Source organism: Chinchilla lanigera, unplaced genomic scaffold, assembly GCF_000276665.1.
Source record: "Chinchilla lanigera isolate Chin_1 unplaced genomic scaffold, ChiLan1.0 scaffold00021, whole genome shotgun sequence".
Taxonomy (NCBI): domain Eukaryota; kingdom Metazoa; phylum Chordata; class Mammalia; order Rodentia; family Chinchillidae; genus Chinchilla; species Chinchilla lanigera.
The window spans coordinates 29,155,045-29,182,205 of record NW_004955422.1 but is presented as its reverse complement, the minus strand read 5'-3'; the positions used below and the strand labels follow the sequence as shown (position 1 = coordinate 29,182,205).

Below are 27,161 nucleotides of genomic sequence, written 5' to 3'. Positions count from 1 at the left end.
AGTTGCCCAGGCTAGCCTTGCATTTAAAATCCTGTCTAGCCTCCTGAGTACCTGTGATTACAGGAGGCCCCTAGTTATACCTTCATTTTTCAGAAAAGGAGTCTTTGAAAGGGGAATCGGCTTCCTCATAGAAACATTTTTAAGAGTTGGTGGTAGAGCTGAGATTAGGTCTTAGACTTGTATGGTAGAACCGGAGAACCTACCTGTTAAAGTTTGATGTGGCATGTCTTCCTGCTGTGGTCATTCCCTTCCATGCCCCTCAGCACTGAAGTTCCATTTCCTTGTGTCCTCAGTGATCTTGTGGTATGTCACGTGGGGATGGTAGGTGGCAAGGAAACAATGGAACCAGTGTGAGTTGAGCTTGGGCAGCTGTGTACCATGAGGCAGAGATGAAGAAGGCTCCTAGGCAGAGGTGGAGGTTGAAATGTTGAGCATGGTGGATGTGAAATGTGACCTTGGCGCCTGCTCGTAGCTGCGGGAGTGTGGGCGGCTGTGGCTCCATGGAGGTGGATGTGGTGTCAGGGAGGGCAGCGAGTAAATTTGCTAAATATCTGCTAGATATTTTTAGGGATGACTTAGGGAAACCAGCACCCTCCTCCCAATTGCCTGAGTTAACATTGCTTTGCAGTACTTTGCTAACTGCTCTGGGACAGGCCTGAGCTTGTCCCAGGGCACATAGGAGCATTTCCTGCCTTAGGGAGGAGTAGTGTTCTGCATCTCCCACCCTGCCTGCTTCTGTTACGTGTGTCTTCTGTCCACCTGCATCGCCCACTTCTGACCACACATCCCTTCTTCCTGGCCACACATCCCTTCTTCACAGGTATCTTACCTGAATTTTCCCAATAGTGTTTAGCTTCACGGTCTGCTGGGTTGAGAACAGTTATGAAAATTAGGAAGTATTTAATTTTTTACTTACTCCTTGTCTCTTTTTTTTCCCACTGGGATGTGGGAACTCCTTGAGGACAGGGCCTGTTTTATCTGTATAGTTCACTCTGTATCCCCAGCATGACACTTCCCTCTTAGGTAATGGAATGACAGTACAAATTGACATGCACCAGCATGTGTTTGTAGCTTATTAGACACTGGGAATTCAAACATGGGATAAAACATAATGGTCCTCAAGCTTACACAGGCTGGTTCAGCAGATTGACATGTAAGCAAATCAATGCAGCAGTAATAACCAGTACATGCTTAGTTACTCCCCAGTCTTTCTGTGAGTACTGTGGAGAAGACAAAGGCAACATCCTGGCCTTCAACGAGCTCATAATTCAGACTTAAAGTAACAAACTAAGAAGCCTTCTTTTTTTCTGGAAACCTGACTTCCTTTTTTGAATTTCAGATTGAAGTCCCAGTCAGCTTTGATTGCAGTGGAGCTGCGATGTGTTAGTTGCTGCAGTGATGATTTTTTTTTTTTTTTTTTTGGTCATTTTGAGACACGGTCTCGCTATGCAGTTCAGGCTGGCCTTGAGCTCACTATGGAGCCCACGCTGATCTTGAACTTGCAACAGTCCTTCTGCCTCAGCCTCCTGAGTGCTGGGATTGCAGGCGTACACCATGCCTGGCAGTGATGATTTTCATAAAACATCTTTTCCTACCCTAGTTAATTATGAGAGTTGTTTCCACTCACAAATACCTCCTTCGTGGCTTATTTACTAGAGATTTCCATTGCTCATCTTTTAAAATGCAGATCTCTCTGCTCTTTGGATGAAGAGAGAAGGAAAAATAGGAAAAGCAGGATTATTTTAGAACTAAATGAGCCCTCAGGTATTTGTTTCGATTATTTTGTGAAGTCTTGAGGTCTAGAAGGTGCCTGCTGTTCCTCTTACAGAGGTGGGGAGCAGAGGGAGACAGAGCCAGACTCCTGCGCCTGCTCATGGTTCTTCCATTTCTGTGCAACCTGTGCCTCCGTCGTGGTGCGTGGTGCCCACCTTTCCAGGAGATGGTGGAGCAGCACATTTTTATTATTGTTTATGGGAAGGATCATTTGAAAACATAGCTCTCAGACTCTTGTCACTCTTACATGGTCTGGGAACTTGGATTTCACTGTTCTAAGTGGTAACATTCTTTAAGTGATAACAGAACAGGAAATCGCACAGCAAAATAGCATTCTTTTCCCAGTGTGCACCTAGAGACACTATAATCACAGTCCTTTGTAGTGATTGGGATACTGCACAGCACATCCTGCAAACTGCTTGTCTTGTTGCTGCAGTATAATCTTGTGGATCTTTGCATGATAGCAAATCTTCATGTTTTAAAGATTAACTTGTATTTAAAAGCTAGTCTAAAAGTGTTTTGGGGGGTTGGGGATTTAGCTCAGCAGCATAGTGCCTGCCTGGCAAGCACAAGGTTGTGAGTTCAATTCCTGGTACTGGAAACCACCCCTTGCCAAAGCAAAGTGTTTGGGACTAACCTTTTTAAAAAATATTTTTAACTAAAACTTCTTAGTAGTAAAAGATATTAGAGGCAGAAACAGTTTTGTTACATTAAAGGTAAAGATTGAGCAATTGTCTTGCATGGTCCAAAAAGTGGCTTCGAAAGCCACTCCAAGAAAGACATTCCAAACATGCTCTGAGCAGTTGCAGCATTGTTGGGATTAAGAAGTCTCCCAAGGTATCCTCATAGAGTCCAAGGTATAAATTCTTAAGTGTTCGTTCTTACTGCATTCATTGAATGGACATTTCCTGAATGCCTTACACTTGCCAAAGTCTGTATAAAGTGCTTGGGATTGATGGAATAAAATAGTGCCCATCCTTGAAGCATTCATAAGTTAGGTGGGGGAGACGAATGTTTAAATAAGTAAATATAATGAAGTTTTATATATGTACCTTGCTTGCCCTTATATTTGCAGATTCTGCATGTGCTGATTTAACCAACTGTGAATAGAAATATTTGTGGGAAAAAAATTACATTGGTACTGAACATGTATAGACTTTTTCTTGTCGTTATTCCCTAAACGAATAGCATAATAACTATTTATGCAGTATTTATCTTGTGTTAGGTACTGTAAGAATCTAGACTGGCTGGGCCTGTAATCTCAGCAATCAGGAGGCTGAGGCAGGAGGATCGCAGAGTTTGAGGCCAGCCTGAACTACATGGTGAGACCCTGTCTCAGAAAAACAAAAGAACTTAGAGATGACGTAAAGTATATAGGGCACATGTGGGTAGGTTGTATGCAAATACTACCCCATTTTATATAAAGGATTTAAACATCTGTGGGTTTTGGTATCCATGAGAGACCACTTCTCTGTGTCCTGAGAGTAAAGAGATCCATTGTCATGATACGTGAACTTCTCTTGGAAAGAAGAGGATATTGGGGATATCTAATTGAGTTGTGTACTCCTTGCAGGGTGTTCCTGAAAAGAAGGTCCTTCCAGTCACAGTCCCCAAATCTCCAGCCTTTGCATTGAAGAACAGAATCCGACTGCCCACCAAAGAAGATGAGGTGATTTCCTAGGAGTAGGGAGTTTCTCTTTCCTTCAGAGGCAGTCTGAGCCTTAACTTTTCCCCTCCCTCGCTCCCTGCCTGCCTGCCTCCCTCTTTTTCTTCCTTCTTTCCTTCTTTCCTTCCTTTCTCTCTTTCTCTCTCCCTTTCTTTTTCTTTCTCTCCCTCTCTCCCTTCCTCCCTCTCTTTCTGTCTTTCTCCCTTCCTTCCTTCCTTCCTGCCTTTCTTCTTCCTTCCTTCCTTCCTTTAACAGAACTCAGGGCCTCATGCATGCTGGGCAAGAATTCTACCACTATGCTGCCCGCTACCCCTCAACCCTTACCGTTTCTTAAACTTAATGGAGATCTAAAGCAACAACCTTTTTTCTGGTATTATTTTTAAGCATGGTATAAACATTTGATCATCCGTTTTGCTCCTCTGACAGCAAAGTAGTTGATAAGGTACAAATCTTCTGGATCTCAGTAATAACCATTTACAATTTATAGGAAAAGTATGAAAGAGTTGGGCATTGGAGGTTGTCTGTTTCTGTAGCATTGAAATCAGCCTGTCCTTGAGAGTAAGTTGCCAACCCCTGTACTTTATTTTGCCAGAGTTGTTGTCACTATTCAGTGTGGGACTTTTAAAATGAGTAGTTCCGTCTACCTTGTCTATCACTATTAATACAGGGATCGCAAAGATGGCTGTGTGCTCGTGGCTCATAGAATTGTAACATAGACTGTCACTGATATACCAGTTTCTTATTACATCTCCCATTTTATCTATAAATATCCAGAGTTAGAGTAATTTTATAGCAGATCTCAAGCAAAGCCTTTTTATAGGTTTGTTTGAAACTAAAATACACAGTAATCTTATGTTACCAGTTTGAACCCAAACAACTTACTTCGTCCTATTCTGGGTTTGGCTACTATTAACTCTAGTCACATGTTTTAGTGGAGTCTGAAGATTGGGTCAAAGAAGAGGTGCAGGTATATGTTTGGTTAGTACTTTTCTTGTAATCATCATTTTATTTATGCTGACATTAAGTTCTTCCAGTATTTCTGTGAAAAACTTTAGATCTGTTAGTTCTTTATTAAAGGCTTTCCCATTGCTGTCAGCCCTGGGGGGTGGTAGCTGATTTTTTGCCATTGTCCCGCTTTGCTAAAAAGGAAACTAAGACCTACACGTGAGTGACTTGTCTCATACAGTGTCTGCTGACTGCATGTTCGGAGCAGGTGGGAGAGAATAAGAAGTCTTATTTCTGAACTGCAATTTCTGTCTTAGGAAGAGGATGAACCAACAGTGATAAAAGCTCAACCTGTGCCACATTATGGGGTGCCTTTTAAGCCCCATCTCCCAGAGGCAAGAACTGTAGAAATATGCCCTTTCTCCTTTGATTCTCGGGACAAAGAACGCCAGTTACAGAAGGAGAAGAAAGTAAAAGAGTTGCAGAAAGGGGAGGTAGGTATTTCCATTTCTGCAAGTAGTATAATACCGTTCTTTTATCCCTCATGGGTAACCTTTCATGTAATACTTGACTGAAATTACTCCTTCCTTTGATCCTTCTAAGAATTGTATAAGATATAAAATAGGGCAAATAATTTAAATAATTCCTCTGGCTCGAAGAGGTTAAATAACTTGCCTCTGATCACACTGCCAGTTGTTGGCCAATACTGGGAAGAAAACTTAAGTTTTCTTTTAACTCCATTACTCTTTCCTGTTGGACCATACTGCTTTGAAAACTGGTCTCCCCTGTTTGTTCAGGTTTACCCACATGTTCTGGAGCAACTGTTGCTTTCCGGCTAGAGAAGTATTTCCCTTAAGTCACATGTTTTGCTTTGTTTTCTTTATTTTCATTAGGTACCCAAGTTTAAGGCACTTCCCTTACCTCATTTTGATAACATTAACCTGCCAGAGAAAAAGGTAAAGAATGTGACCCAAACTGAGCCGTTTGACTTGGAGACTGACAAGAGAGGTGCTAAGAAGGCTGAGACATGGAAGTACCAGGTGGGAGACGGGAGAGCAGCCCAAATGTTGGTCAGTTGGTTGACAGGCAGACCCATGGCACTGAAAAATCACCTGGAATGAAATAATTTTAATATACCTTATCTAAATCAGGGCTCAGCACTTGTTTTTGGGAAAGCACCAGATTATAAATATTTTAGGTTTTCTGGTTACTCATGACCCCTGTCTCTGTCACATATTCCTTGTATGTGTGTGTTTTCATCCCTTTAAAAATATGAAAACCATTCTTAGCTCAAGGGCTGGACAAAAACAGTTTACAGGCTGAATTTGGCTTGTAAGCTGCCATGTGCTGACACACTTTTTAAGTGACCACTTGGGAAATGTAAAAGCTGTGGCTTTTTGTGTCAGTCTGTGTAAGATCTTGTCCACTCCAACTATAGACTTACTACTTAAATACTGTATTTAAGGTTTCTGTATTTAAGTCTTTCTGTTGGTGTTTTGGCAACAGGATGGGAAAATAGGTTCTCAACATAATAGGCTATTTTCTTAGCATGGTATGGAAAATACTTGTTCTTTATAGTTACCAAGTAATTACAAACAATTAATTGGAGCCCGGCGTAGTAGCACATACCCATAATCCCTGCTCTGGGAAGCTGAGGTGGGAGGACTGCAAGTTTGAGTACAGCCTGAGCTCCTTAGCAGCTTGTCTCAGGAAAAGAAAAGAAAAAAGAAGATCTGGGGCTGTAGTTAAGTGCAAAGACCCTAGATTCAATCCCTAGTACCACACAAATACAAACAAAGCCAATTAATTGGTTATTGACTAGTTTAACTGGGATCTAATTCTGTCCAGCTGGAAAATTTTCTTCAAGTTTTAAGTTTGTCAGTATTTTTATGTCAGCACTTATTCTAGACTGTCCAAAGGAAGCTCTGAGTTAATCCTTGCTTATAGAAATCACTCTGTCTTACTACTTTCCCATTACTGGGAGAGAATACTCAACACCCACAGCTTCAAGAAGGAGAGGGTTATTTTGTCTCAGTTTCCGTGGATTTAGTCTGTGGCTGGCTCCAAGCAAAAATGGCGGGCTGGAATGGCATGGTAAAGTTGTTCACCTCATGCCAGCCAGGAGGCAGAGGGCAACAAATTTCTTATAAATTTGAATTCCAGTTGAATTATTTAAACCAAGATCTAAATAAGACCCACATTGTACATTTGTTTGCTAAATATCCAAAACTCTCTTTCAGTCAGACTCTTTGCTTTTTTTTTTGTCTTTTTGAAACAGGGTCTCATTACGCAGTTCAGGCTGGCCTTGAACTAGCTTTGTAGCCTAGGCGGGTCTCAAACTTGCAATGATCCTCCTGCCTCAGCCTCCCAAGTACTGGGATTACAGGCGTGTGCCACCACACCAGGCTGCATTTCATTTGTTGAATAAACTGGATTTATATAGATTTTTTCAGTCTGGGCTTTGTTGATTATATTCCCATGTGCTGTTTAATATGTTTGTCTGTCTTTCATATTTCCTACGAATGAGTGGTCAGATCTAGAGGCTTGATTACATTTTAGTTCTTGTACTTGTTTGATTTTTGGGGTGGGAAGAACATAGGTGATGCTGCATGGTCATGATCCTTAATTGCATCTAGAGACATATAATGTATAGTTGTTTATTTTGTGATGGTTAAGATAGCTGGGTGTGGCAGCACATAGCTGTAATCTCAGCACATGGGAAAATGAGGCAGGATGCTTGTGAGTTGGAGACCATCTGGGCTACATAACGGTTCATGTTTGGCTTGGACTGTATTAGACTCTGTTTCATAAGACAAAACAAAACAAAAAATATAGAGAGGCTAAGGCAGGAGGACACAAGTTCAAGCCTGAGCAACATAGGGAGACTCTGTCTGAAAATTTTAAAAATGTTTTTAAAAATTTAAAAAGGACTGGCCATGTGTAGCTCAGTGCAAAGGCCCTTGGTTTGATTCCCTGTACTGGGGAGTATATATGTTATGTGTGTGTTGTGCGGGAGGTGGTTTAAAAATAGTTTCTAATTCGGCCTGGGTTCAGATATTGCTGGGTGAGTGTGGGGGGTTACCTGGTATTTATAATAAATCATCTGCTATCTTTATTTACAAAGCAAATTCAGAAGCATTAGAACTTGAGTTAATTGCAATAGTAGTGATGAGAAGTTGTGGACTCGCCTGTCTGACAGACTTTCTTCCTGACAGCTGGAGGAAGAACTGAAACAGCAGAAAGAAGCAACTTGCTTCAAGGCTCGTCCAAACACGGTCACCTCCCAGGAGCCCTTTGTTCCCAAGAAAGAGAAAAAATCAGTTGCTGGTAGTATTCTCTGTATGGTTGTGGGATTAGGGCAGAATTGTCAGACTTCCCTGGGGAATGCAGGGACTCACTTGTGCCAGGACAGTGTGGTGTAAGCCAGAAGTGTTTGACTTTAGAGGACGGTAGCTTTTCTTTCCCTTAGACCCAGCCTTTTGCCATCATTGACCTTAGTGGCTCTGTTGAGTTTGCAAATGTGTTGTGTCCAGATTGATAGGACGTGAGCTTTAGCATAACCAGCTGGCTCTTCAACAGTGGTAATTGGCTTCTCTCACCTGAAGAGTGAGTGATGAGAGAGAGAGCTGGGAGGTCTTTTTGGAGTTGGCCCTGAAGCAAGCCTTAGATACAGGTGACTTTGGATTTCTTAGGCACTGGACAGTGGGTTAAAGGTCAGGATTCTTTTACATCTGTCTTAAAATCACTGTAGTTTTGAGCAAGCTTCTTTACCTCTAGGTCTTGCTTTTCTTCCATTTATACTAAATTTTTCCAGGGGCCCTTCAACTGTTACAATGCTGTGACTATGCCTTTTCTCTAATAGGGCTTCCTTAGAGCTCAGCCTTTTACTGCCTTCCATGTCTCTGCCACTTAGCTCAGTCTGGGGTTGGGCTGGGACTCTGTTAATGGGATTGCTGCTCGTGTACTAGTGTTTTCTCTGTTTCTGTACTCAGAGGGCCTTTCTGGTTCTCTAGTTCAGGAACCTTTGCAGTTGGCCACTGAGAAGAGAGCCAGGGAGCGACAGGAGCTGGAGAGGAGAATGGCTGAGGTGGAAGCCCAGAAAGCTCAGCAGCTGGAGGAGGCCAGGCAACAGGAAGAAGAACAGAAGAAGGAGGAGCTGGCCAGGCTACGGAAAGAACTGGTAACTGGGCAGCATGCACACTGACTAACCCAGGGTTATCGCTTTTGTTTTTCTCACCATGCCTCATTCTAGACAGGATCACAGTAGTTTGCAGGGCAGTGTCAAAGGCAAGAGAGTGAAAGATGTCATCCCCACTAGGGGTAGGAGGAGGTTAAATGGGCGCAAAGCAGAAGATGTATACATGGTGCTGTAAGGAAGAGCCATGGTTTTGGCTCTTGAGGAGTCAACCTGTCTTTTTTTTTTTGGTCTTGTTGAGACAGGGTCTCAGTATGCAGTTGAGGCTGGCCTTCAACTCACTTTGTAGCCCCAGCTGGCCTTGAACTTGCAACAATCCTCCTGCCTCAGCGTCCTGAGTGCTGGGATTACAGGTGTGCACCACCATGCCCGGCAACCTGTCATTTTTAAGACATAACCGCAGTTGTTCAAAATATACATTTATCCTTGATATTGAATTTAGACACAATTTCTTCCAGAGGTGTGCATAGGAAGCACATCATGTGGTATCCACAGGCACTGTGATGCATTTCCTAGGACTCTTTGTTATTTATTTATTTCATTATTTTATTCTGAGATTAATTACCAGTGTATTTTGTTATTAGACAAGAACGTACAGTACAGGGTATAGGAATTGCGAGGCACCTGTACTTTCCTTTTTTCCCCCCTCATCATTCTTGGCTCCAGCTCCACGGAGTTATAGTATATGTTGGTCTCAGTGATCTTCATGCTGATACTAGCATAGTGACCTAAGTATTAGTTATCCAAAAAGATTTTAAGTAACACTTTGTTGGGAGGACAGCAAGTTGTGATAACTGCATATAACAGGAAGATGGTTTTAGATGAAACTTCATGTGACTAGTAAAAGGACGACTACAGAAATATATAAGCTTTGTCCAGAAGTGCTAAAGTAGGGCTAAGTGGTATAGCCGTTGATTGCCATGTGTGAGGCTCTAGGTTGAACACTACCAAAGAACAGAACAAAACAAAACAAAACAAAAGCACTGAGGCTGGCTGCTGAAACAGCTGTTGGCTCAGGTGACTACCCACAGGCAGGCTTTGAGGACAAACTAGTGGAGAGATCAGCCTCTCAGGAACATCCAGCTAGCAATTACTGATTAAATGAGAAAATAACACAATCCCTACTTCATACGTAAAACTAGCTGCAACTTACCTAGTTTTTCTTCAATACTTGGTACCTGCCTCTTGTATTTGTCCTCATTATAGAACTGTTTCTTACAGCAGTTCTCAGTATAGGCTCATGACAGTATTCTAAAGCACAATAATCTGTGCTAGTTATCTCTACTAATCTAGCTTGATTCAGGATTGATTTTAGACCATCCAGAAGGATAGATGGGACCAAGTCTTCTCTGATAACCCTTCCTGGGTATGGTTGGATTTTACTTTTTGTTGTCCTTTTGGTTCATGTTTTTGTCAATATTGAGAATCAGTAAGGATATGGTGATATATGCTGTAATCTCAGTTATTCAGGAGGCTGAGGCAGGAGGATTACAAGCTTGAGGACAGCTCAGGCAAAGTGGGCTGTTTTAGATACCTGCTTAAAATAAAAAAGAGGGGCTAGAGAGACAGTGTGAAGACCTTGAGTTCAGTCCTCAGTACCACCAAAAAAAAGAAAAGATTGTACTGTGGCTAATTCTTAACTTGTAACTCTTTGCTGTGCAATTGAGTACAATGTCGTTCATTATACACTAGTACGGTGGCGGTGAAATTATGGCACATGTGCCACAGCAGGCTGTTTGTTGTCATTGAAAGCTCTAAAAGTCTCCATCACTGCCCTTGTCACATAGGAGATGGGTTTGGCATTCTTAGTGAGAGACCCATCAAATACCTAATAGAAACCTATTGGTCTCCAAAAGCTCATATACTTTCTCATTTTACTCTTCTCTTTCCCCTTCCTTTTAAATTTGTAACTGATATCTGTAAAACAACACAACCATTTTCTCTAAAAGAAAAAGTAAAGCCAGGTGCGATGGCACATTCCTGTAATCCCAGCATTCTGAGAGGCAGAGGCAAGAGAATCACTAGCTCAAGTCCAGCCTAGACAGTTTAGCAGCTTCATGAGACCCTGTTTCAAAATTCAGAAAATAAAAATAAAGGTCTGGGTTCAATACTGCAACAAAAGAAAATTACTATGTATAGTTCTCTCACATCCTTCTCAGGGGTAACTTTATTTTCCTTGCTCTGCAGGTACATAAGGCAAATCCAATACGCAAATACCAGTCTGTCGAGATAAAGTCCAGCGACCAGCCTCTAACCGTGCCTGTCTCTCCTAAGTTCTCCGCGCGGTTCCACTGCTGAGCTAAGCTGTGAGCTGCAGATACCACCTGGCAGTAGGAGCTGCTTGTTACATCACACCAGGCACGGAGAGAACTCATTTCTCCGGACTCATCTACCCATGCCTAAGAGCATTCCGACAACTGTGGGGCCAGTTCCCTGGAGAACTGTTTTCATACATTTTTAGGCTAGAGTGAGACTCAACTAACTCATCTATGCCTTGATGAGACTTCTTGTAGTAGTTTCCTTTAAACATCAGTAGACCCTTAATTAGAATTTCAAGTCTCTGTGTCAGCACAGTGCAATTTCTTTTTCCCTTTATCCCTTTCCTTTATATATATGTATATTTTAATCAGAAAATAAAGATAGTTCAATCTTGAGGTAGGATTTAAGTTATGGTTTAAATGAGGAACAGTCAGTGCATCAGATTCTTTCCTCTTCACACAAAATGAGTTTACAGTTAAGAGCCTTGTGCCTGAGGGTGGAGAACCTCAGTGAGTGCTGGTCAGGAAGACCCTATGCCTCCTGCAGACACACAGCAGCCCTGGCGGAGCTGCTGTAAGGCCCCTTCCCTCCCTGACACTGATAAAAATGGGGAGTGGTGCTGAGTACATTTTAAGACCTGGCTAGGAATAAATACATGTTTTCTTCTTCCTGATTTTGTTACTTAATGTTTTAAAATTTAAGCCGCCTTTGAGGTCACATCGTATTGCAGAAATGGGTGGTTTGAAAGGTGGGTCTGGGATCTTTCCAAAGCACAGGGTGTGTCCTTAAAGGAAAGTGCTTTGTCACTTTTTTCTATCCATAGCAGAATATCACTCCATGTTTTGTTAACTCTCTTCTAGTAACCACCTAATCATGTAAGTTATGCACATAGATTCTGCCTTCTCTAAATGAGCTTCTCCTCATTTGCTAAATACCTTGTAAGATTCAGCTCAAGTAAAATGTGTTTTTTTCTTTTGAGACAGGGTCTTACTCTGTAGTTCAGGCTGGCCTTGAGTTCACACTGTAATCCAGGCTGGCTTCAAACTTGCAGTGATCCTCTTGCCTCAGCCTCCTGAGTGCTGGGATTATAGGCATGTTCCACCACACCTGGCTAAAATATATTTTAGAATTTTTCCCTGACCATGACCTCAGATAAGGATGGTCACTTTCTTTGTGCCTATGAAATATGTCTAGTAAAGCAATTGTCTCATATCCGAGTTGCTTATAGTTCTTCACAAGATAGTAGAGATATGTCAGTTCCTTGAAGACAAGAATTACTGTGGTCCTCTGTGTTTCTTGTGACTGCACATAATTGGTTTAGGCCCATGACTTTCCATTATTTTTGAGTATCCCTGTGCCAGCTGTGTTCTGTACAGGTCAGCCCTAAACACACCATATGTGACATCAGACCTATTTTATATTCATTGCTTTATCCGTACAGTGAGCATTTATCTATTTCCTGTCATACACAAGCCATTGTAGAGCCAGCCACAGGTGACAGCAAGGTTGTGCCTCTCACAGTATGACTTACAGATCCCTCCTTCCTGGAGGCCACAGGTCAGCACAAAATGAGGTTCTTTATTTCTTGGAGGTATATAGCATATAGTTTTATAACCACTTATTTAGTTCATTTAAAAATATTTATAGTGCTAAATATAAATACCTACACTTGTTAGTATTGTTCTACTCTCTGGGGATATAGCACCGAAAAAAAAGACTGCACTTCAGCAGAGAGACAGACAGCAAGCGCATGAGTATTCTTCCGCTGATAGAGCTCTTACCATACCTGCTGTGCAGACAGGTGGGGGTGGAAGAGGAGCATGTGAGATCAGAAGGCCCGCACTGCTGGTGGGTTGGCTCGGGTGGTTGCAGTGGAGGTGGTGAGAAATGTTGGCTTCTGGGTGAATCTGACACTGTGACTCGTAAGACTTGCTAAGGAAGTAGACACGGAGGCAGGGAGTTACGAAGGGCATACAGCGAGGGATCGCTTGTACTAAGGTAAACCTAGTTCTTGCATTCTTGCTTTTATTTTTCTGGTCACCTATTTCCTTGGTTTTTCTACCCCTACCAACCTCTCAGTTTCTTCTCTGGGTCTGTCCTATTTAGCTTTTCTCTCTATTTGTGTCACAATTGTCTACCAGTTCCCTAATTCATGTGTTTCCATCTGGCATCATTTTTTTCATATGTCTTGTATGTTTTTACTTTTTATTATTTGATGGGACAGTAAATCCAGCCCTCAAATTGAGGACTTTAGGAAGTACTATTATATTGACAGTTACAGACTGGATCTTTCCACCCACTGGCTCCATTCTCAATTGTCCCCTGCCCAGCCCCCACATGGAGTGATAATTTGTGGCACTGTTTTAAAGAAGTTATCAAGTGTGATTAAAAATAGGTGAATATTTTAATTTTTAAAAATTGTAGCAAAAGACACATTGCCATGAATCCCCCTCAGAATAGTCCCTCTTGCTTTGAACACATCCCATTGTTCTTGGTTTTTTTTTGGAGACAAGGTCTTACTGTGTAGTTCAGGCTGGCCTTGAACTCACAGCAGTCCTGCCTCTGCCTCTAGAGTGCTGGGATTACAGGTGTGTGCCCCCACACCTGGCTCTGTTCTTGCTACTTTTGAAGCAGCTCTAGAAGTCCTCTTTCATGTTTTTAATTGAGTTCTCATGACTGCCTTGATGACCTGAATTGATTAAAACTGTTGGCCTTTCATGGTCATTTTGACTTTGGAGAAGAGCCACAAGATGCATGGTGCATGATCCAGTGAATAAGGTGGATGAGGACACACAGGTCTCATTTGACAGAAATTGTGGTTCCAGAAGTGATACGTGACATGGAGCATTGTCACGATGGAGGATGAAACCAGTTACCCAATCTCAGGTTGTTTTCACCTCACCATTTTTAAAATGCTCTAATAAGCTCTTACAATATTCAAGAATTTACTGTAGTATTTCTGGGTACAAACTCAGCTCACACATTTCCATCAAGGTCAAAAAGGACAATATCACCTTGATGTTGGAGTTGGCTGACATGCTTTCTTCACATGAAGAGAACTGGGTCATTTCCATTGATAACTTTGAACCTTGGTCTTAGGATCATAATCAGACCCCAAGTTTCATTTCCCATGTGACATTTCTTAAAAATTGGAATCTGAAGCTGCATGATCATTTAATTCCAAAGAAATTTTATGGTGGGGTTTTTTTTTTTTAACTTTTTGAAAATTTTTATTTAAAAACCAAAACACAGACTTTTCACTTCAGTATGTGGTATGTTGCATTTTCCAGTTTGTTCAGTGCTTTAAAGCTCAAGGATACCTTTTATGGTGTTTTTTTTTTTTTTTTTTTTTTTGGTCATTTTGAGACAGGGTCTCAATATGCAGTTCAGGCTGGCCTTGAGCTCACTTTGTAGCCCAGGCCGGTCTTGAACTCACAATGATCATACTCCTCAGCCTTCCCAGTGCTGGGATTACACACGTGTCACCATGCCTGGTGAAATTTTATGTTAATTTGCTGTTCTTTTGTCCTTGTTTTTGAGACAAGGTCTCACTGTGTGGTTCAGGCTGACCTTGAACATGCTATGTAGCCAAGGTTGGCCTCAGGCTCCCAAGTGCCAGGACTACAGGCATGCACCACCACGCCTGGCTAATGTGAATGTGTTGTTCTTAATCTGTGATTTATGGCGTAAACACACCTCTCAACTGGATCTCACAAGTAACTGCACCAAACAAGTTGAAGCTTCTCACATGCTTTTACCAAGGTTCAACTTGCTGCTTCCTGTATTGAAGATCCCTACCTTTCCATTGGCTGGCACTAGGCAGGCAGCATTCACCCATATTTTTTGATCAGCTTTTGATACATTACTTCAGAATAAATAGCTTAAAACTGAGTGGTTAACTTTCTTCACACAAACTCATGTCTAGTATCGAGTCTTCTTTTGCTGGATTCCCTCACCATTACCTACCTTTTTCCTTTAGAATCTTAAACTCTACTTTTATATAGAAATTCATGTTCTTTGTCTCTTCAGGCCAAGTTCTAGAAGGAACTTCATCTTTCCATACTAAGAGATTGCTCAGGAATTTTCCTAAATAAATGAAATGTCCTGTGATAAGAACTTACTGAGTTCTGCTAAGAAATCTGGCTGCCACACTTTGGCAATTTTGCAAAGTTCCTAATATGTATGTACATGTAGATTGTTGGCTTTCCCACAGTTTCTGGGAAGGGCAGTTTTCAGAAGGATTTTGACTTGGTCATGATTTTCCATTGCTCATACTTTGTACTAATTTATGTCAGATCATTTTCACTCTGATTAATCACATTTTTCCTCGTGTAATGTCTTAGTTTTGATTTTCATTTCTGTGGCTGGTTTTTTTGAGACAGGGTCTCACTGTGTTGTTGAGGCTGGCTTTGAACTAAGAGCTTGGGCTGGCCTCGAGCTCAGTGATCCTCCTGCCTATTGCTGAGATTATAGGCGTGTGCCATGTGCCTTGCTTCTTCTGTAGTGTCTTGGCTGGTATTTTGGTTGCTGTTTTATACCTTACCAGTTCTTTTCTGAGGAGTTTGGTCCCTGGAAAGTAGAGCCAGAGTGGTGGGCATACTGCAGTAGCAGTTGCTCTAGCAAATAAAAGAGATGAAACCTGGTCACAAAGAATTATTAACACAGGATAGGATGTAACTCAGTAATGTGAGACAGTGCTGTAAGAGTTCAGGGTTCTTGTTGGAAGTGAGGTTGTAATTCATAAAGATGAGTTTTACTTTTTTTAAAGTAAAAGTGCTAAAGATACAGTTGGATATTGGTCTAGGTTTTGGGGGGCTTGCTTATGGCTGTAGTGTCTGGTTGAATGTGTGTGTCCCGTGATAAATCTTGATATCCCTTCCTTTGCAATTCCCTTGAAAAAGGCCATGTCCTGGAAGCTGGTTTGCTAGGGAAGTTCTTCAGTGCTGAGAGAAGCAGTTTAAAAAGCTGCAAGCTGTGTGGCTGGGCTCCTATTTCTGCACAGGCAGGCTGAGTTTCAGCTTGGTGGTGTGGGTCCAGGTAGGAATTGGTCAACATTCAGAATCCTAAGCAGCCTTCCGCCTTGCAGCCTGCTGCAATGCTCAGAGAACATATAAAGTTTCCTGGAGATGGGACAAGCCCAGGCCTATGGAAAGAGCAGGAAGGTTAAAGTGTGTGGCAGTTTGAGCAGTGACGAAGGCGTAACCAGGGAACTGAATGTTTGCGCCAATGCCAGGAATTCCAGGACAATTTGTTATTCAGCTAAAGCCAGTGTAGTTGCTACAAAAGAGAAGCCTGGGGACAAAAGCATACTTCCCTCTTGTTTTCTTTGTCTTCTTGCATAACTACTCTGTTTCCTAGTGCTATTGGAACAGTTGGTGACATTGGAAATGCCTGGAGGTTTTTGTTATTCTCTGTCTTGTAGTAGAATAAAAGGCTAGGCTGAGACCAAAGCACGTTTCTTATGCACTGGAGGTATCACCTTCCTGGAAGGCCTTCAGCAGTGTTGACATTTCACTTGCAGAAATCATAGCTTGAGGGTCAGGTGTAATCGGCTAAAAGAAATACTAGGTTTTGTTAGGAAACAATGATTTCACCAGATGTAAGCTTGACCTGAAGGCATCAATTGCCTTCTTCCCTTTAAAAAAATGTTTTAATTGGACAGAGAGGAAATAAAAGGCTGGCCTGTCTGATCTGCAGAGACCCAAGTAGTTACAAGACTGCTATCCCAGACGTTACAGGCAGTGTGTAAATGTGCTAAGAATCGTGACCAACTGCCATGGCCCGATTTGTTTTGGCTGTGGTAGTATTCTTGGGCCCGCTTTCAGGAGCAAGGGTGGGAGAAGTAGATTGTGGCTCCCCTGTAATGTGGAAAAGTAGTTTGGAGCCACATTGGTTTTTTTTTTTTTTTTCCAGTACCAGGAATCGAACTCACGACCTTGCGCTTGCCAGACAGGTGCTGTGCCGCTGAGCTAAAACCCCAGCCCCTGGGGCCACATTGTTGAAACTTCCTTGGTAGCAAAGAGCTGAGGCATCTTTAGGTCTACCCTGACCTCCCATCACGAGCACATAGGCTCACTGGATTCCACAGACCACCTGTGCTTGTTCTTTTAGGTAAAACTTTGTTCTTTTTTAATATATTGTATGAGGTGTGATTGAAAAATAGGGTGAATGTTTAAGTTTTTTTAAAAAACTTACTGTAGTAAACGACAAGTTGCCATTAATTCCTCTTAGAATATTACTTGTTTCGGGCTGGAGATTTAGCTCAGTGGCACAGTGCCTGCCTGGCAACCGTACGGTCATGAGTTCAATTCTTGGTACCGGAAAAAAAGATAAAAACAAAAAAAAAATATATTTCTTGTTTCAATTGCACTTACCCCCTCATTCTTGCCACTTTCTGAAACAGTTCTAGAATTGCTTTTTTTTTAGAATTGCTTTTTTGTGTTTTTAGTTACACTGTTATTGTTGCCTTGATGTCCTGAATGTATTTAAAACTTTTGCCTTTCATGGTCATTTTGACTTTGGGAAAGAAGTAGAAGTTGCATGGTGCCGGATCTGGTAAAGTGGATAAGGACACACCTTTAATATTTTTATGAGCTGCCCATCTGCTGGAGGGTGTTCGGTACCAGCATTTACCATATCTTTATTACATCTCGTAAAGACACAAAAGAGGACTTCCAGAACTGCTTTAGAGGGTGGCAAGAACAATGGGCTCAGTGTGCTCCGAGGGAGCGGGTGTCTTGAGGGGCATTAGTAGGAATGTGTCTTTTACTGTAATGCATTTTAAAACATTCACTGTATGTTTCGATCATACCCTGTGTGGCTTGTCTATGTATATTGTTTTGGTATCCTGCTTTCACTTAGCATCATAGTGCCGCATAAGTTTTTCCTGTATGCAATAGTATACTTGTAAGTACCAGTTTCTCCCCAGTGAAAATGCTTGTTTTGCAAAGGATTGTTCTGGACTTTATTTATAGGACAGAATTGTCTGCATTTACTTCCATCTAATATGTCATATCTGTATCTAAACTCTGTACTTTAACCACTTACCAGTCTGTCTTTGTAGTTGAAATACAAGCTCAGAAGGAAATAGAAGTCTCTCCCAAAGTGTAATTCATGACATTATTGTGGCACACGCACTTGCAGGATGGAAAAGCTCCCCTTGGCTGGTGTGATGTCAGTATTACTGGCACCCATACCCAGTGAAAAAAGTTATTAATTAGGAAAGTCTTTTTGGAGATAATTTTAGTTACGTTATTTTAAAGTCTTGCAACTCTATATTTTCTAATAGACTTACATGGAGATTTGTTGTCTTCAAGCCTTCAGATTAGATTTGAAAGGTGGAAGCACTTTGTCTTACTTCACTGGAGTTGTGATGTGTCTGTTGGGAAGAGCAGAGGACAGGGATTATCTCATTTTTGTCTCTGACAAGCTGGGTGATGTTCAGTAAGTTATTCCACTTTTCTGCACTTCAGTTTCCACATCTGTCAAATAAGATTGAGCTAGAACCCTTATTTTAGTATATGTGCTGCCGAAGCAAGCACTGAGCTAGAACAGTAAGGCTCCTTTTATCATAAATATTTTCAGATTTTTTTTTTCTAGGCCATTTGTTTAAACCCCACCAGCCCTACTTTCCCATTTGTATTTCTTCCATAGCCAGCACTCCGTCACTCCAGGAGGGTACTTCTAGTGAGTCCCCTGCTTTGCTATGCGAATGTCAGTGAAGCATGCTGGACACCAGTGTGCTGCCTTGTTGAGGGCTTTCCAAGGGTGGTTCTGGAAGCAGAAATCCAGCCCAGATCACTCCAGGGGGCTAATCCTTGAATACTGTTGTCCTCTGACACACACATATTTTCTGCTGTTTCTCTTGACCTTGGAACTTAAGGGTCAAGACAAGACTGCACAGAATATCCAATGGATTCATAGTGACTACCACAAAGAAGTTGCCCCCTCTGCATCCAAGATGTGATTTCCCAAGGTGTGACTTTTTCTTCTAAATCGCTTTTCTAATGTCAGTTTAAGGCTGTCACAGTAAAGCTGATACCTCGTCTTGTTCCTTTTCTGTTTCTCTCTATTGTAGTTCAGTTTTTAAAGTGTTCATGGCCAAGAAGAACTGGGCTGCTTTTGGATAGTTTGCCTAAAGTTCAAGAGGAGCAATTATTTAGTGTAATAAAGCACAGGCTGGGAATTGGGAGAGCTGCTTCTGGCTCTGTAGCCTTGAACCATATGAGTTCTCTGGGCCTCAGACTCCTCACTTTAGAAGTTAGAGTGGTATTTTTGGAGAAGACTTACTGTTGCTCAGTGGAGGAGTTTCTTCTGCTGTAACAACCTTAAAGCACTGCAGGCAGAAGTGGTAACGGTTACCCTTGTTGGCTGGTGTGACGTAGTGTGACCATGCTTGAGTCACATTCAGTAGTAACAGTAGGTATGTGGCACCAGGGCTTGCCAGAAGACCCATTGTTTGCTCCCAGCTAGCCGTGTGACAAGACTCAGTCCGAGCTACTAGTTACCAGCTACAGGGAGATTGCAGGCGAGGAGACTCATGGGAAAGAAGCAAGGGATGAATTTGAATTGAGCTTGTGGAGATCTCATTCCCACTGGTTGAAGTCTACACTGCAGGCTCACTGAACTTACGATGACCTTTCTTTGGGGCTTTATTATTTGCACACTGGCTGTTTGCTCTCTCTCGTAGTTTATACTGCAGCAACAGAACAATAGTGCAGGATGTAACACAGCAAGCAGGTGGTCAGGCTGGAGTTGGCAAGGGCGATCAGTAGCTCCTTCACCAAATGACAACTTTGTGCATCTCTTGCTGTCCACACGATCGGGTCTGGGTGTGCCCACATTTTCCTCACGTGTGTAACAATATACTGCTGTCTACAGCCCAGAGACCTCAGAAATGGGTAGGCTTGGGAAACAGCATCTTGGGCTCTGGGGAACTTCTCTGTAGAACAGTGGTAGGCAGTGTGTGGTCTGTGGACCAAGGGCTACAAGCACTGCTTACAACTGACGTCTCAATGTAGAGCCCTGTGACACGTTTTAACGAGCCCTCTATGGGGACCACAGTCCTTGCCCAGGTGCACAGACCACTGCGCCAGAAGGACCTGTAAATCCCAACTCAGGTTCCCATGGACCCAGGGGCCAACAGTGCTCTCCTGTGACCCTCAGTGCCCAGGGCAGTCAGGAGCCCACTGAGGGCGACAGCAACTTTCTCCCTGCCTGAGCTCCCTGGGGAGTCACTGTGCAGTCTGTTCCTATTTATCTCCTGCCCAAGAAGGAAGAATGCTTTTCCATACACCCTTCCAACAGGTCACATGACATGAGGAAACTGAGGCTTGGCATTCTTATCCAAAGTCACCCTGCTAGAAATGGCAGGGTCGGAGTTTGGACCCAGGTCTGTCTGTTCCTGGATGCTCTACCACTCCAGCTTGCATCCCCTGGGCGGAGCCAGCTCCAGAGGACAGTACCTGATCCATTTGTGTGAGCTGGAGCCCTTGCGGCAGCACCTCCAGCCCAGCCTCCCAGAGGAACCCCACATTTATTTTTTATTTTTATTTTTTGGTTTTTCTCCGGTACCGGGAACCGAACTCACGACCTTGCGCTTGCCAGGCAGGCGCTTTTGCCGCTGAGCTAAATCCCCAGCCCGGAACCCCACATTTACCTGCCATCTGCACAGCAGGCATCTCCTCAGACTGGGCCAGATGCTTAGGTTCCTGTCAGGGATGCGGCAGCTGCCAGCCCATGAAGCCACATGCCTCCGCAGGCCAGAGTGATGGCCAAGGTTCCAGACTGCAGCCAGGAGCATTCCCAGCCCCTCCTCGTCCTTTATGGGCATGCCCCCTGCCACCCAGGCTGGGTCCTCTTCTAGCAGCCCCTCAGCTTGCCATGCATCCCCTAGTTCTTATGGTAACCCGGTTTAGCAAGCACACCTAGACTTTAAAAATAGCAAACGGCAGGCAGAGAAGCTGCCCCTGTGCACGAGGACAGCACGCATTCTCAGTTTCTTGAGCCATTTCCTGGGATCGAATGATGGGAATGACTTCTAGTGCAGATAAAGTCAAATTACTCTTAATCTGGGGTCTATGCTCCGCTCAGTCTGGATGTGCGTCTGTATTGCCTGCTCCTCCGCCGGGCTACCTCTGCTTTCACATGGCAGCGCTTCCAGGTCTGCTCCTAGGACATTTCCTGTTCTTGGAACAGCTGCACCAGCCTGGGGTACCCTCCTGCTATTTGATCCTATAGGGAGGTGTCCAGTGGCTGTGGCAATGTTCAGATGACCTTGTTCCTCTGACGTCATTAGGTGGCTATTTTTAGCTTTGCTGTTTATGTTGCAGAAGTTGGGCTGGGGTAGGAGAGAAGGAGGGACTAGTCTTGGATTCCCCTTGTCCCAGAGCCCTACCAAAGTAGAACCATTTATTCTTTGCTATAGAATGTCGAGCCTTGGGGCAATACAACTGACACAGTCTAAATATTCTTTTATTTTTTTTAAAGGTACTGGGAACCAAACCCATGGCTTCACACATGCTAAGCAAGCATCCTTCCACTGAGCTACCTCCCAGTCCCTAAATATTCTTTGCTCACAAATTTATTTTTCAGTCAGGCATGGGTGGCACATGCCTGTAATGCCAGTACTCTTTAAGTGGCCAAGGCAGGAGGATCACAAGTTCAAGCGTAGCATGGGCAACTTAACAACTTGGCGAGATCCTGTCTCAAAATATAAAATAAAAAAGGCGTTGGCTTACAGCTCAATGCAAAGACCTTAGGTTCAATCCCAGCAGTACTATATAAAATGTAATTTTCATTTGGCATTTTTTTGTGGTATGAAGAAGGGCTCTGGAGCCAGACAGGGTGGATTAAAATTCTGGCCCCACTGTTTACCTCTGCAACCTTGGGTAAGTTTCCTTCCGTGTTCCTCAGTTTCTTCTTGGGTATCTACTGCCAAGGTTAGAGGAGTTACACCTGCGTCTGGCACATGGTAAGTGCACAGTACCTGTGAGCAATATTACTATCAACCACATGGGCACCATGTATTGAACTAGATGCTTGCTTGATATATGGACTGAATGAGAAATGGACCCTGTGTGTTCTGAGCGGGTACTGGGCTCAAAGAGCCTCATGCTGGGACACATGGTTGACACAAATCACAAGAAACACCCACCACATGTACCACTTTATCCTAACTCCTAGGAGGCGTTTAAGGGCAGTAAGATGTGGCTCCCAGCCTGGGAAAGCCTCAACCCTGGGTGGATGAGTAGTCAACCCTGATTACCCTTCTAGGGGAGGGGGAGGGTTTTTAAAAAAAAAAAAACAAAAACACACCACCATCCTGTGCCCACCTCCAGGTGCTCTGATTTGTTGGCTGTGAAAATTCTCCAGGTATTTTCCAACGAACGTGCATCAGCCTCGGGGCTGAGGAGCGCTGCCCTTGGCTATAGGGACAGGTGTCCTCCTCAGGTACCTATCAGGAGGAGATACACCTCAAAGCTGGTCCTGCTCCAGGGCTCTTGCCCTTTTTCCAAGGAGTAGGCCTCTGATGTGGAAGCTCTCAAGCTTGCATGTGTGTGCACATCACCCGAAATGCTGCTCAGAAAGACTGAGTCCTGGAGCCAGTCTCAGCAACCTTTATGTTAAACTCTCCAGGGCTTCAGGCACTGCTGAGAGCCCAAGGGGATAGAATTGTGAGCTCTCTGAAGTTCTGACCACACCTTCAGCTGAGAAGTCACCCCTGACCACCAGTTCCAATGGCTCTGCTTCTGAAATCCCACTGTTTCGTATCTTATTATTGTTCTTCCTATTTTCTGCCTTGAATTTGTTATGTTTTGACTTATTGATCTGACCATTGTTACAAAGGATCATTTTTAAAAATTGGAAAATCCAAGCAAATTAAAGAATAAAAATCTTCCATTCTCACACCTGTTAAGAAGTACCTATATACCCCCAGATATCTTCTATTTTTATTTTTTATTTTGTTTTGTTTTGTTTTTGAGACAGGGTCTCGCTATGCAGTTCAGGCAGGCCTTGAGTTCACTTTGTAGCCCAGGCTGACCTTGAACTTGCAACAATCCTCCTGCCTCAGCCTCCCGAGTGCTGGGATTGCAGGTGTTTGCCAACATGCTTGGCTGTCTTTCATTTTTAATAACAAGATCTTACTCCATGGATGAGTTTTTTCACCTAAAATGCAATATAATGTGATTCTACGGCCCTCCCCCAACTTTATCCCCTTGTCTCCAAAGTGACTGGTTTAGTCCTTGCCACAGAGTTGAACACTCAATTATCTTGGCCATAAAATCCTACAGTTTTGGGGCAGGATAGTATGTCAGGCTTCCAGGAAAATCTGTGTCCATTTTGCAGCACGGAATGCCCATAGATCTCTATTCATCAGCTTTAGCTATAAGAACAGGTGCTATCATAATGACAGAAGCCTTATGAGGGCTGTTCCAGAGCCCAGGCAGGGCATAGGTACCGTCAAGGCTGGGCTTAGAGGCCAAAGTTGGGACAGGGCAAGAGAAAACAACTTGCTCATGACGGCTCTGAGTGACTCTCAAGTCAGGCCCAGGGTGGAGGTTACGAGGGAAGCTGGCTGCTCTCTTTGGAGTCAGAAAGGTTATTGCTCAACTCCTTGGATTTTCCATCACAGCAGAGCCGGGAAGGGGTCAGGCAGAGAATGTCTCTTCTAGCAGGTCCTTTTAAAGCCTTTGGCTGGACCAATTTCCTCTTAGGAGCCAAAGACGCAGTGCTCCCTAGAGTTAACTCCTCCACTCCCAGTGAACTCGAGACGGATGAGCCTTGGTGCCTGGGCTCCTGGAAGGCAGATACCAGGGCAAGAGGCCTAAGGAGCCATGAACCCTGGCTGGAGAAGCCTCCCCTCTGGCCTTGTTAAATCCAATAGGCATAATTGCGTCCTGTTGACCTGAATTCCCCGGGCAAGTTTAATTGGTCCTGGCATTGCCCCGTGTCCTATCCTGCCCCTGGAGAGGCAGAGGATATCTGCAGTTGGTGCAGGGCAGGGAAGCCCCTTCTTATAAGGGTGGGCAGGGGCTTTGGCAACCCTTAGCCGGTTGGAGGTTTCCCTGTGCTCCACTCCTGTGCCTCCAAGAGTGCTGAGAAGCAGTTTGGGGACTCCCAGGAAGCAGCTGGCTGGGGCAGGCCATCCCACGGATCCGGAACCAGGCCAGGCTCCTATCCTAGCAGAAGGCATGGCAGAGCAGGCACGAACAGCTGAGCCCTCTACCTCAGGTGCCCACAGCGTTATCAAACCCCATAACCTGCCACACTGTGCCGAGCACTCAACATACACATGCTGGCTACTCATCCCCAGCCACTCTGTGTGCGGGAGGCGATGGTTCTGAGCCAAGCCTTGGGTTAGGTGGTTTCAATCCCGGCTCTGTGATGTTGCCCATGCCTCAGTTTTCCTGCTGCATCTGTGAAATGGGGATGGATGGCTGACACCTACACAGTGCACTCCATACAGCTCTAAATGCTTTGTGTACCTCCCCTGGGCAGATGCTGGCTCTGCACACAGGCGACCACCGAAGGCATTTTTCCAAGCTCATGGTTATTGGTCGTGGAGCTCCACTGACAGAGCCCCTAACCACTTCCCAGCAGTGTCACTATCGGGATTAAAAGGACCAAAATAAAAGGATTAAAAGGACCTTCAATTGTTTACCCCAGGTCCCAGGCTCTTCTGGAAAGAGTTCTCACCCTAGTTTTGGTTTCATTGCGAGGTTGCTCTGGCTTTGAATCTGGGTAGTTTGAAAACACTCACTAAGCTAGGTGGTGACTTTGGCCATTTACTTTCTCCGAGCATCAGTCTGCATCTCTCTTCTTTTATTTTTATGTATTTTTTGAGACAGGGTCTCACGATGATGCCCAGGTTGGCCTTGAACTTGTAACAATCCTCCTGCCTCAGCCTGGAGTGTTGGGATTACAGGCGTGCGCCACCATGTCCTGCTTCTCTGCATCTTTAAAATGCTCTATCCTCCCTGAGGATCTAGGGAGCAGGGTAAAGCCCTTGGCACAGTTGTGGGCAGTCAGTACCTGATAGGGTTTTTTTGTTTGTTTTTTTGAGACAGGGTCTTGCTGGGTAGTTCAGGCTGATCTTGAACTCATTAGGTAGTTTAGGCTGGCCTCGAACTCGAGGTGATCCTCCTGCATTGGCCTCCTGAGTGCTGGGATTATAGGTGTGTGCCCAGTACAAGACAGGTGCTGATAGCCACAGCAACAGTGAAGGGTGTCAACAAGGCCATCAGAGTAAAGTAACCCCAAGACCCGGGTCCAGAGTCTTGCTGGTCACTCAGTTACTTACTCATCAGAGATGGGTTGGCAGGCACACTCTGTGCTGGGGACACATGGGCATCACGCAGCCCTGCCCAGACTCATCTGCAGTGGGGTTGGCCTGGGGCACTGAAGGAGGTCAGGAAGCGGGTGTTCAAACTTTCAGCCCAAACCAGAGAAAGCTGTGGGGATAGCCCAATAGAGGGCCAAGAGGTCCAATCCCAGGTGTGAACAGGAAGCATTTCGACCTTTAAAATACTGAGATTCACATAGTGGGTTGCCAGGCTGGGAAACTTCAGGGAGGAAAGAGGATTTTGGAATATACTCCTGGCCCTGTGTGTGTGTGTGTGTGTGTGTGTGTGTGTGTGTGTGTTCATGTGTTCTGCAGTGTTAGGGAGGGGCTGGAACCCAGGGGCTCATGTGCTCAAGTGCTCTTCCACCGACTTTACCCCAGACCTCCTTTTGCTGAGTGACAGAGGGCAAGCTATCTATTCCTTTAATTTTCCTTGTCCCCATCCCAGTGGGATGAATGCTGCCCACAGTTATTAACAAGACAATGTGTAAAGACAAGCTGGATAAAGCTAGTAGTGGTGCTGAGTAAATGAGAGCTCCTTTCCCTCAGGGGAGCAGAGGTTCGGAGACCAGCTCAGCCTCTTATAACCCATGTGACTCTGTAAGTTACTGCACCCCTCTGCCTCAGTTTCCCCCTCTGCATCAGTTTCCGCACCTTACCGGGTTGTTAAGACTGCACAAGCGAATCTCCATAGGGCTCTTAGAGTGAGGCCTGGTACTGGGGAATGCTAGTTATTTTTGCTTCCTGGAAGAGGAAGGCTGTCAACTGGACCTCACAGAAGGGAAAGGAGAGGAGGGCTGGGCCTAGAGAGGAGGGTCAGAGGGAGCTGAGGCTGTCAGGACTGGGGAGGGAGCCCCAGCATTATCTTTTGCTAACTTGTATCAAATTCTTCTACTTACCCTAAAAAATTATTCATTTTGACATGTAATGTGTTCACATAGTGGTTCAAACAAAAAAGTAAAAGGCCCCACAGCGACATTTTCCTCCCAGCCTTGGTTCCCAGGTTTTTGCCTATTCTGCCAAAGAAATTCTTATGAATATAAAGTGACGAAGTATATGTTACATGCCCGGTCCCGTTTGCATAGACGTTAGCGCGCTCACCTCTTCTGCACCCCCACGCCAGGAGGTCACTTCTCAGCACCTCCAGCCTCTGGGCAGCTGCATACTCCCCCGTGCATGCAGGTGCTGGCTTCTCGCTGCCTTCTGTGTAAGGGCAGCAGCTGGGCACTTTCCTCATCTGATGGTGAAGCTGAGCGGGTGGCAGGGTGATTTGCCAGCCAGTACCTGAACCCAGACGCCCACTGCACTGCTTCTCCCAAAGCCCTCAGCGCTGGCCACTTCTCCAGGGCCCCCCAGGGAAAGGCTGGGCAAGCAGCCCTGGTGCTGGAAGGTGCTTGGAGCACAGCGCTCTCATCCCAGCACAGTTTCAGCACCCGGGGCTGTGATCCCCATCTCAGTGAAGTGGGTCTAGAAAAGACCCTGCACTAGCCACTCTCTCTGTGCTAGGAGAGGACAGGCTCTGATGGGGGAGCAGCATGGGTCCCGGGCCCTCTCCCACAGCCCAGGAGCCTGAGAAGATTTTCTAAGGATAAAGTTTCTGGGCCTGTGGACGTACTAAGCAAGTGCCCCCGAGACAATTTCTTACCCAAAGATGGTCCGAGTAGGTCCAGATGCCAAGGGTACAGAGCTGGGCACTGGGCTCAGGCTGATTATTCCTGAACCTGTGCGGATCTCCCGGTTCTGGGAAACCCTAGGAGTTGTGGCATGCAGATGGGCAGAGCCAAGCCCAGGCCCGGGCATGGTCTTGCCCTTTAGCTCTACCTCAAGGCCCTCTCTCCTTCCATGCCCCTCTGATCCCATCCAAGTTGGGGGTCCTGGGTGAGGCCTGGGGAAAGGGCTGCTCCCCCCAGGGCCCCAGGTACCCCCTTCTTTTTTCTTTTCCTGCTTGTTCCAACACCATTCCACCCGTTAGGCCGTGG

At 44.5% G+C, this 27,161-nt stretch overlaps 1 protein-coding gene and 1 long non-coding RNA gene across 12 annotated transcripts in view; one reads left to right on the top strand and one right to left on the bottom strand.

Moving 5' to 3' along the window:
• Positions 1-11,511, top strand: part of Tpx2 (TPX2, microtubule-associated) — a 63,230-nt gene extending 51,719 nt beyond the window's left edge. For 9 of the 10 annotated variants that reach the window (XM_005384888.2, XM_013514190.1, XM_005384891.2 and 6 more), the window contains 6 exons: positions 3,347-3,442; positions 4,702-4,878; positions 5,278-5,424; positions 7,600-7,711; positions 8,377-8,564; positions 10,767-11,511. In XM_005384888.2, the coding sequence (XP_005384945.1) occupies positions 3,347-3,442; positions 4,702-4,878; positions 5,278-5,424; positions 7,600-7,711; positions 8,377-8,564; positions 10,767-10,877 (831 nt within the window). In that variant the 3' untranslated portion in view covers positions 10,878-11,511. The remainder of the gene's footprint in view (positions 1-3,346; positions 3,443-4,701; positions 4,879-5,277; positions 5,425-7,599; positions 7,712-8,376; positions 8,565-10,766) is intronic. The other variant, XM_005384892.2, reaches the window with a different exon arrangement.
• LOC102015643 lies at positions 1-27,161 on the bottom strand. Of its 2 annotated transcripts, none has more exons than XR_001233973.1 (5): positions 26,828-27,161; positions 18,133-18,216; positions 17,886-18,021; positions 12,625-12,770; positions 1-402 (listed from the first exon to the last, which is right to left on the bottom strand). It is a non-coding gene; the product is annotated as an uncharacterized LOC102015643 (long non-coding RNA). The 2 variants fall into 2 exon arrangements; XR_001233972.1 differs by lacking the exon at positions 26,828-27,161 and adding an exon at positions 20,497-21,487.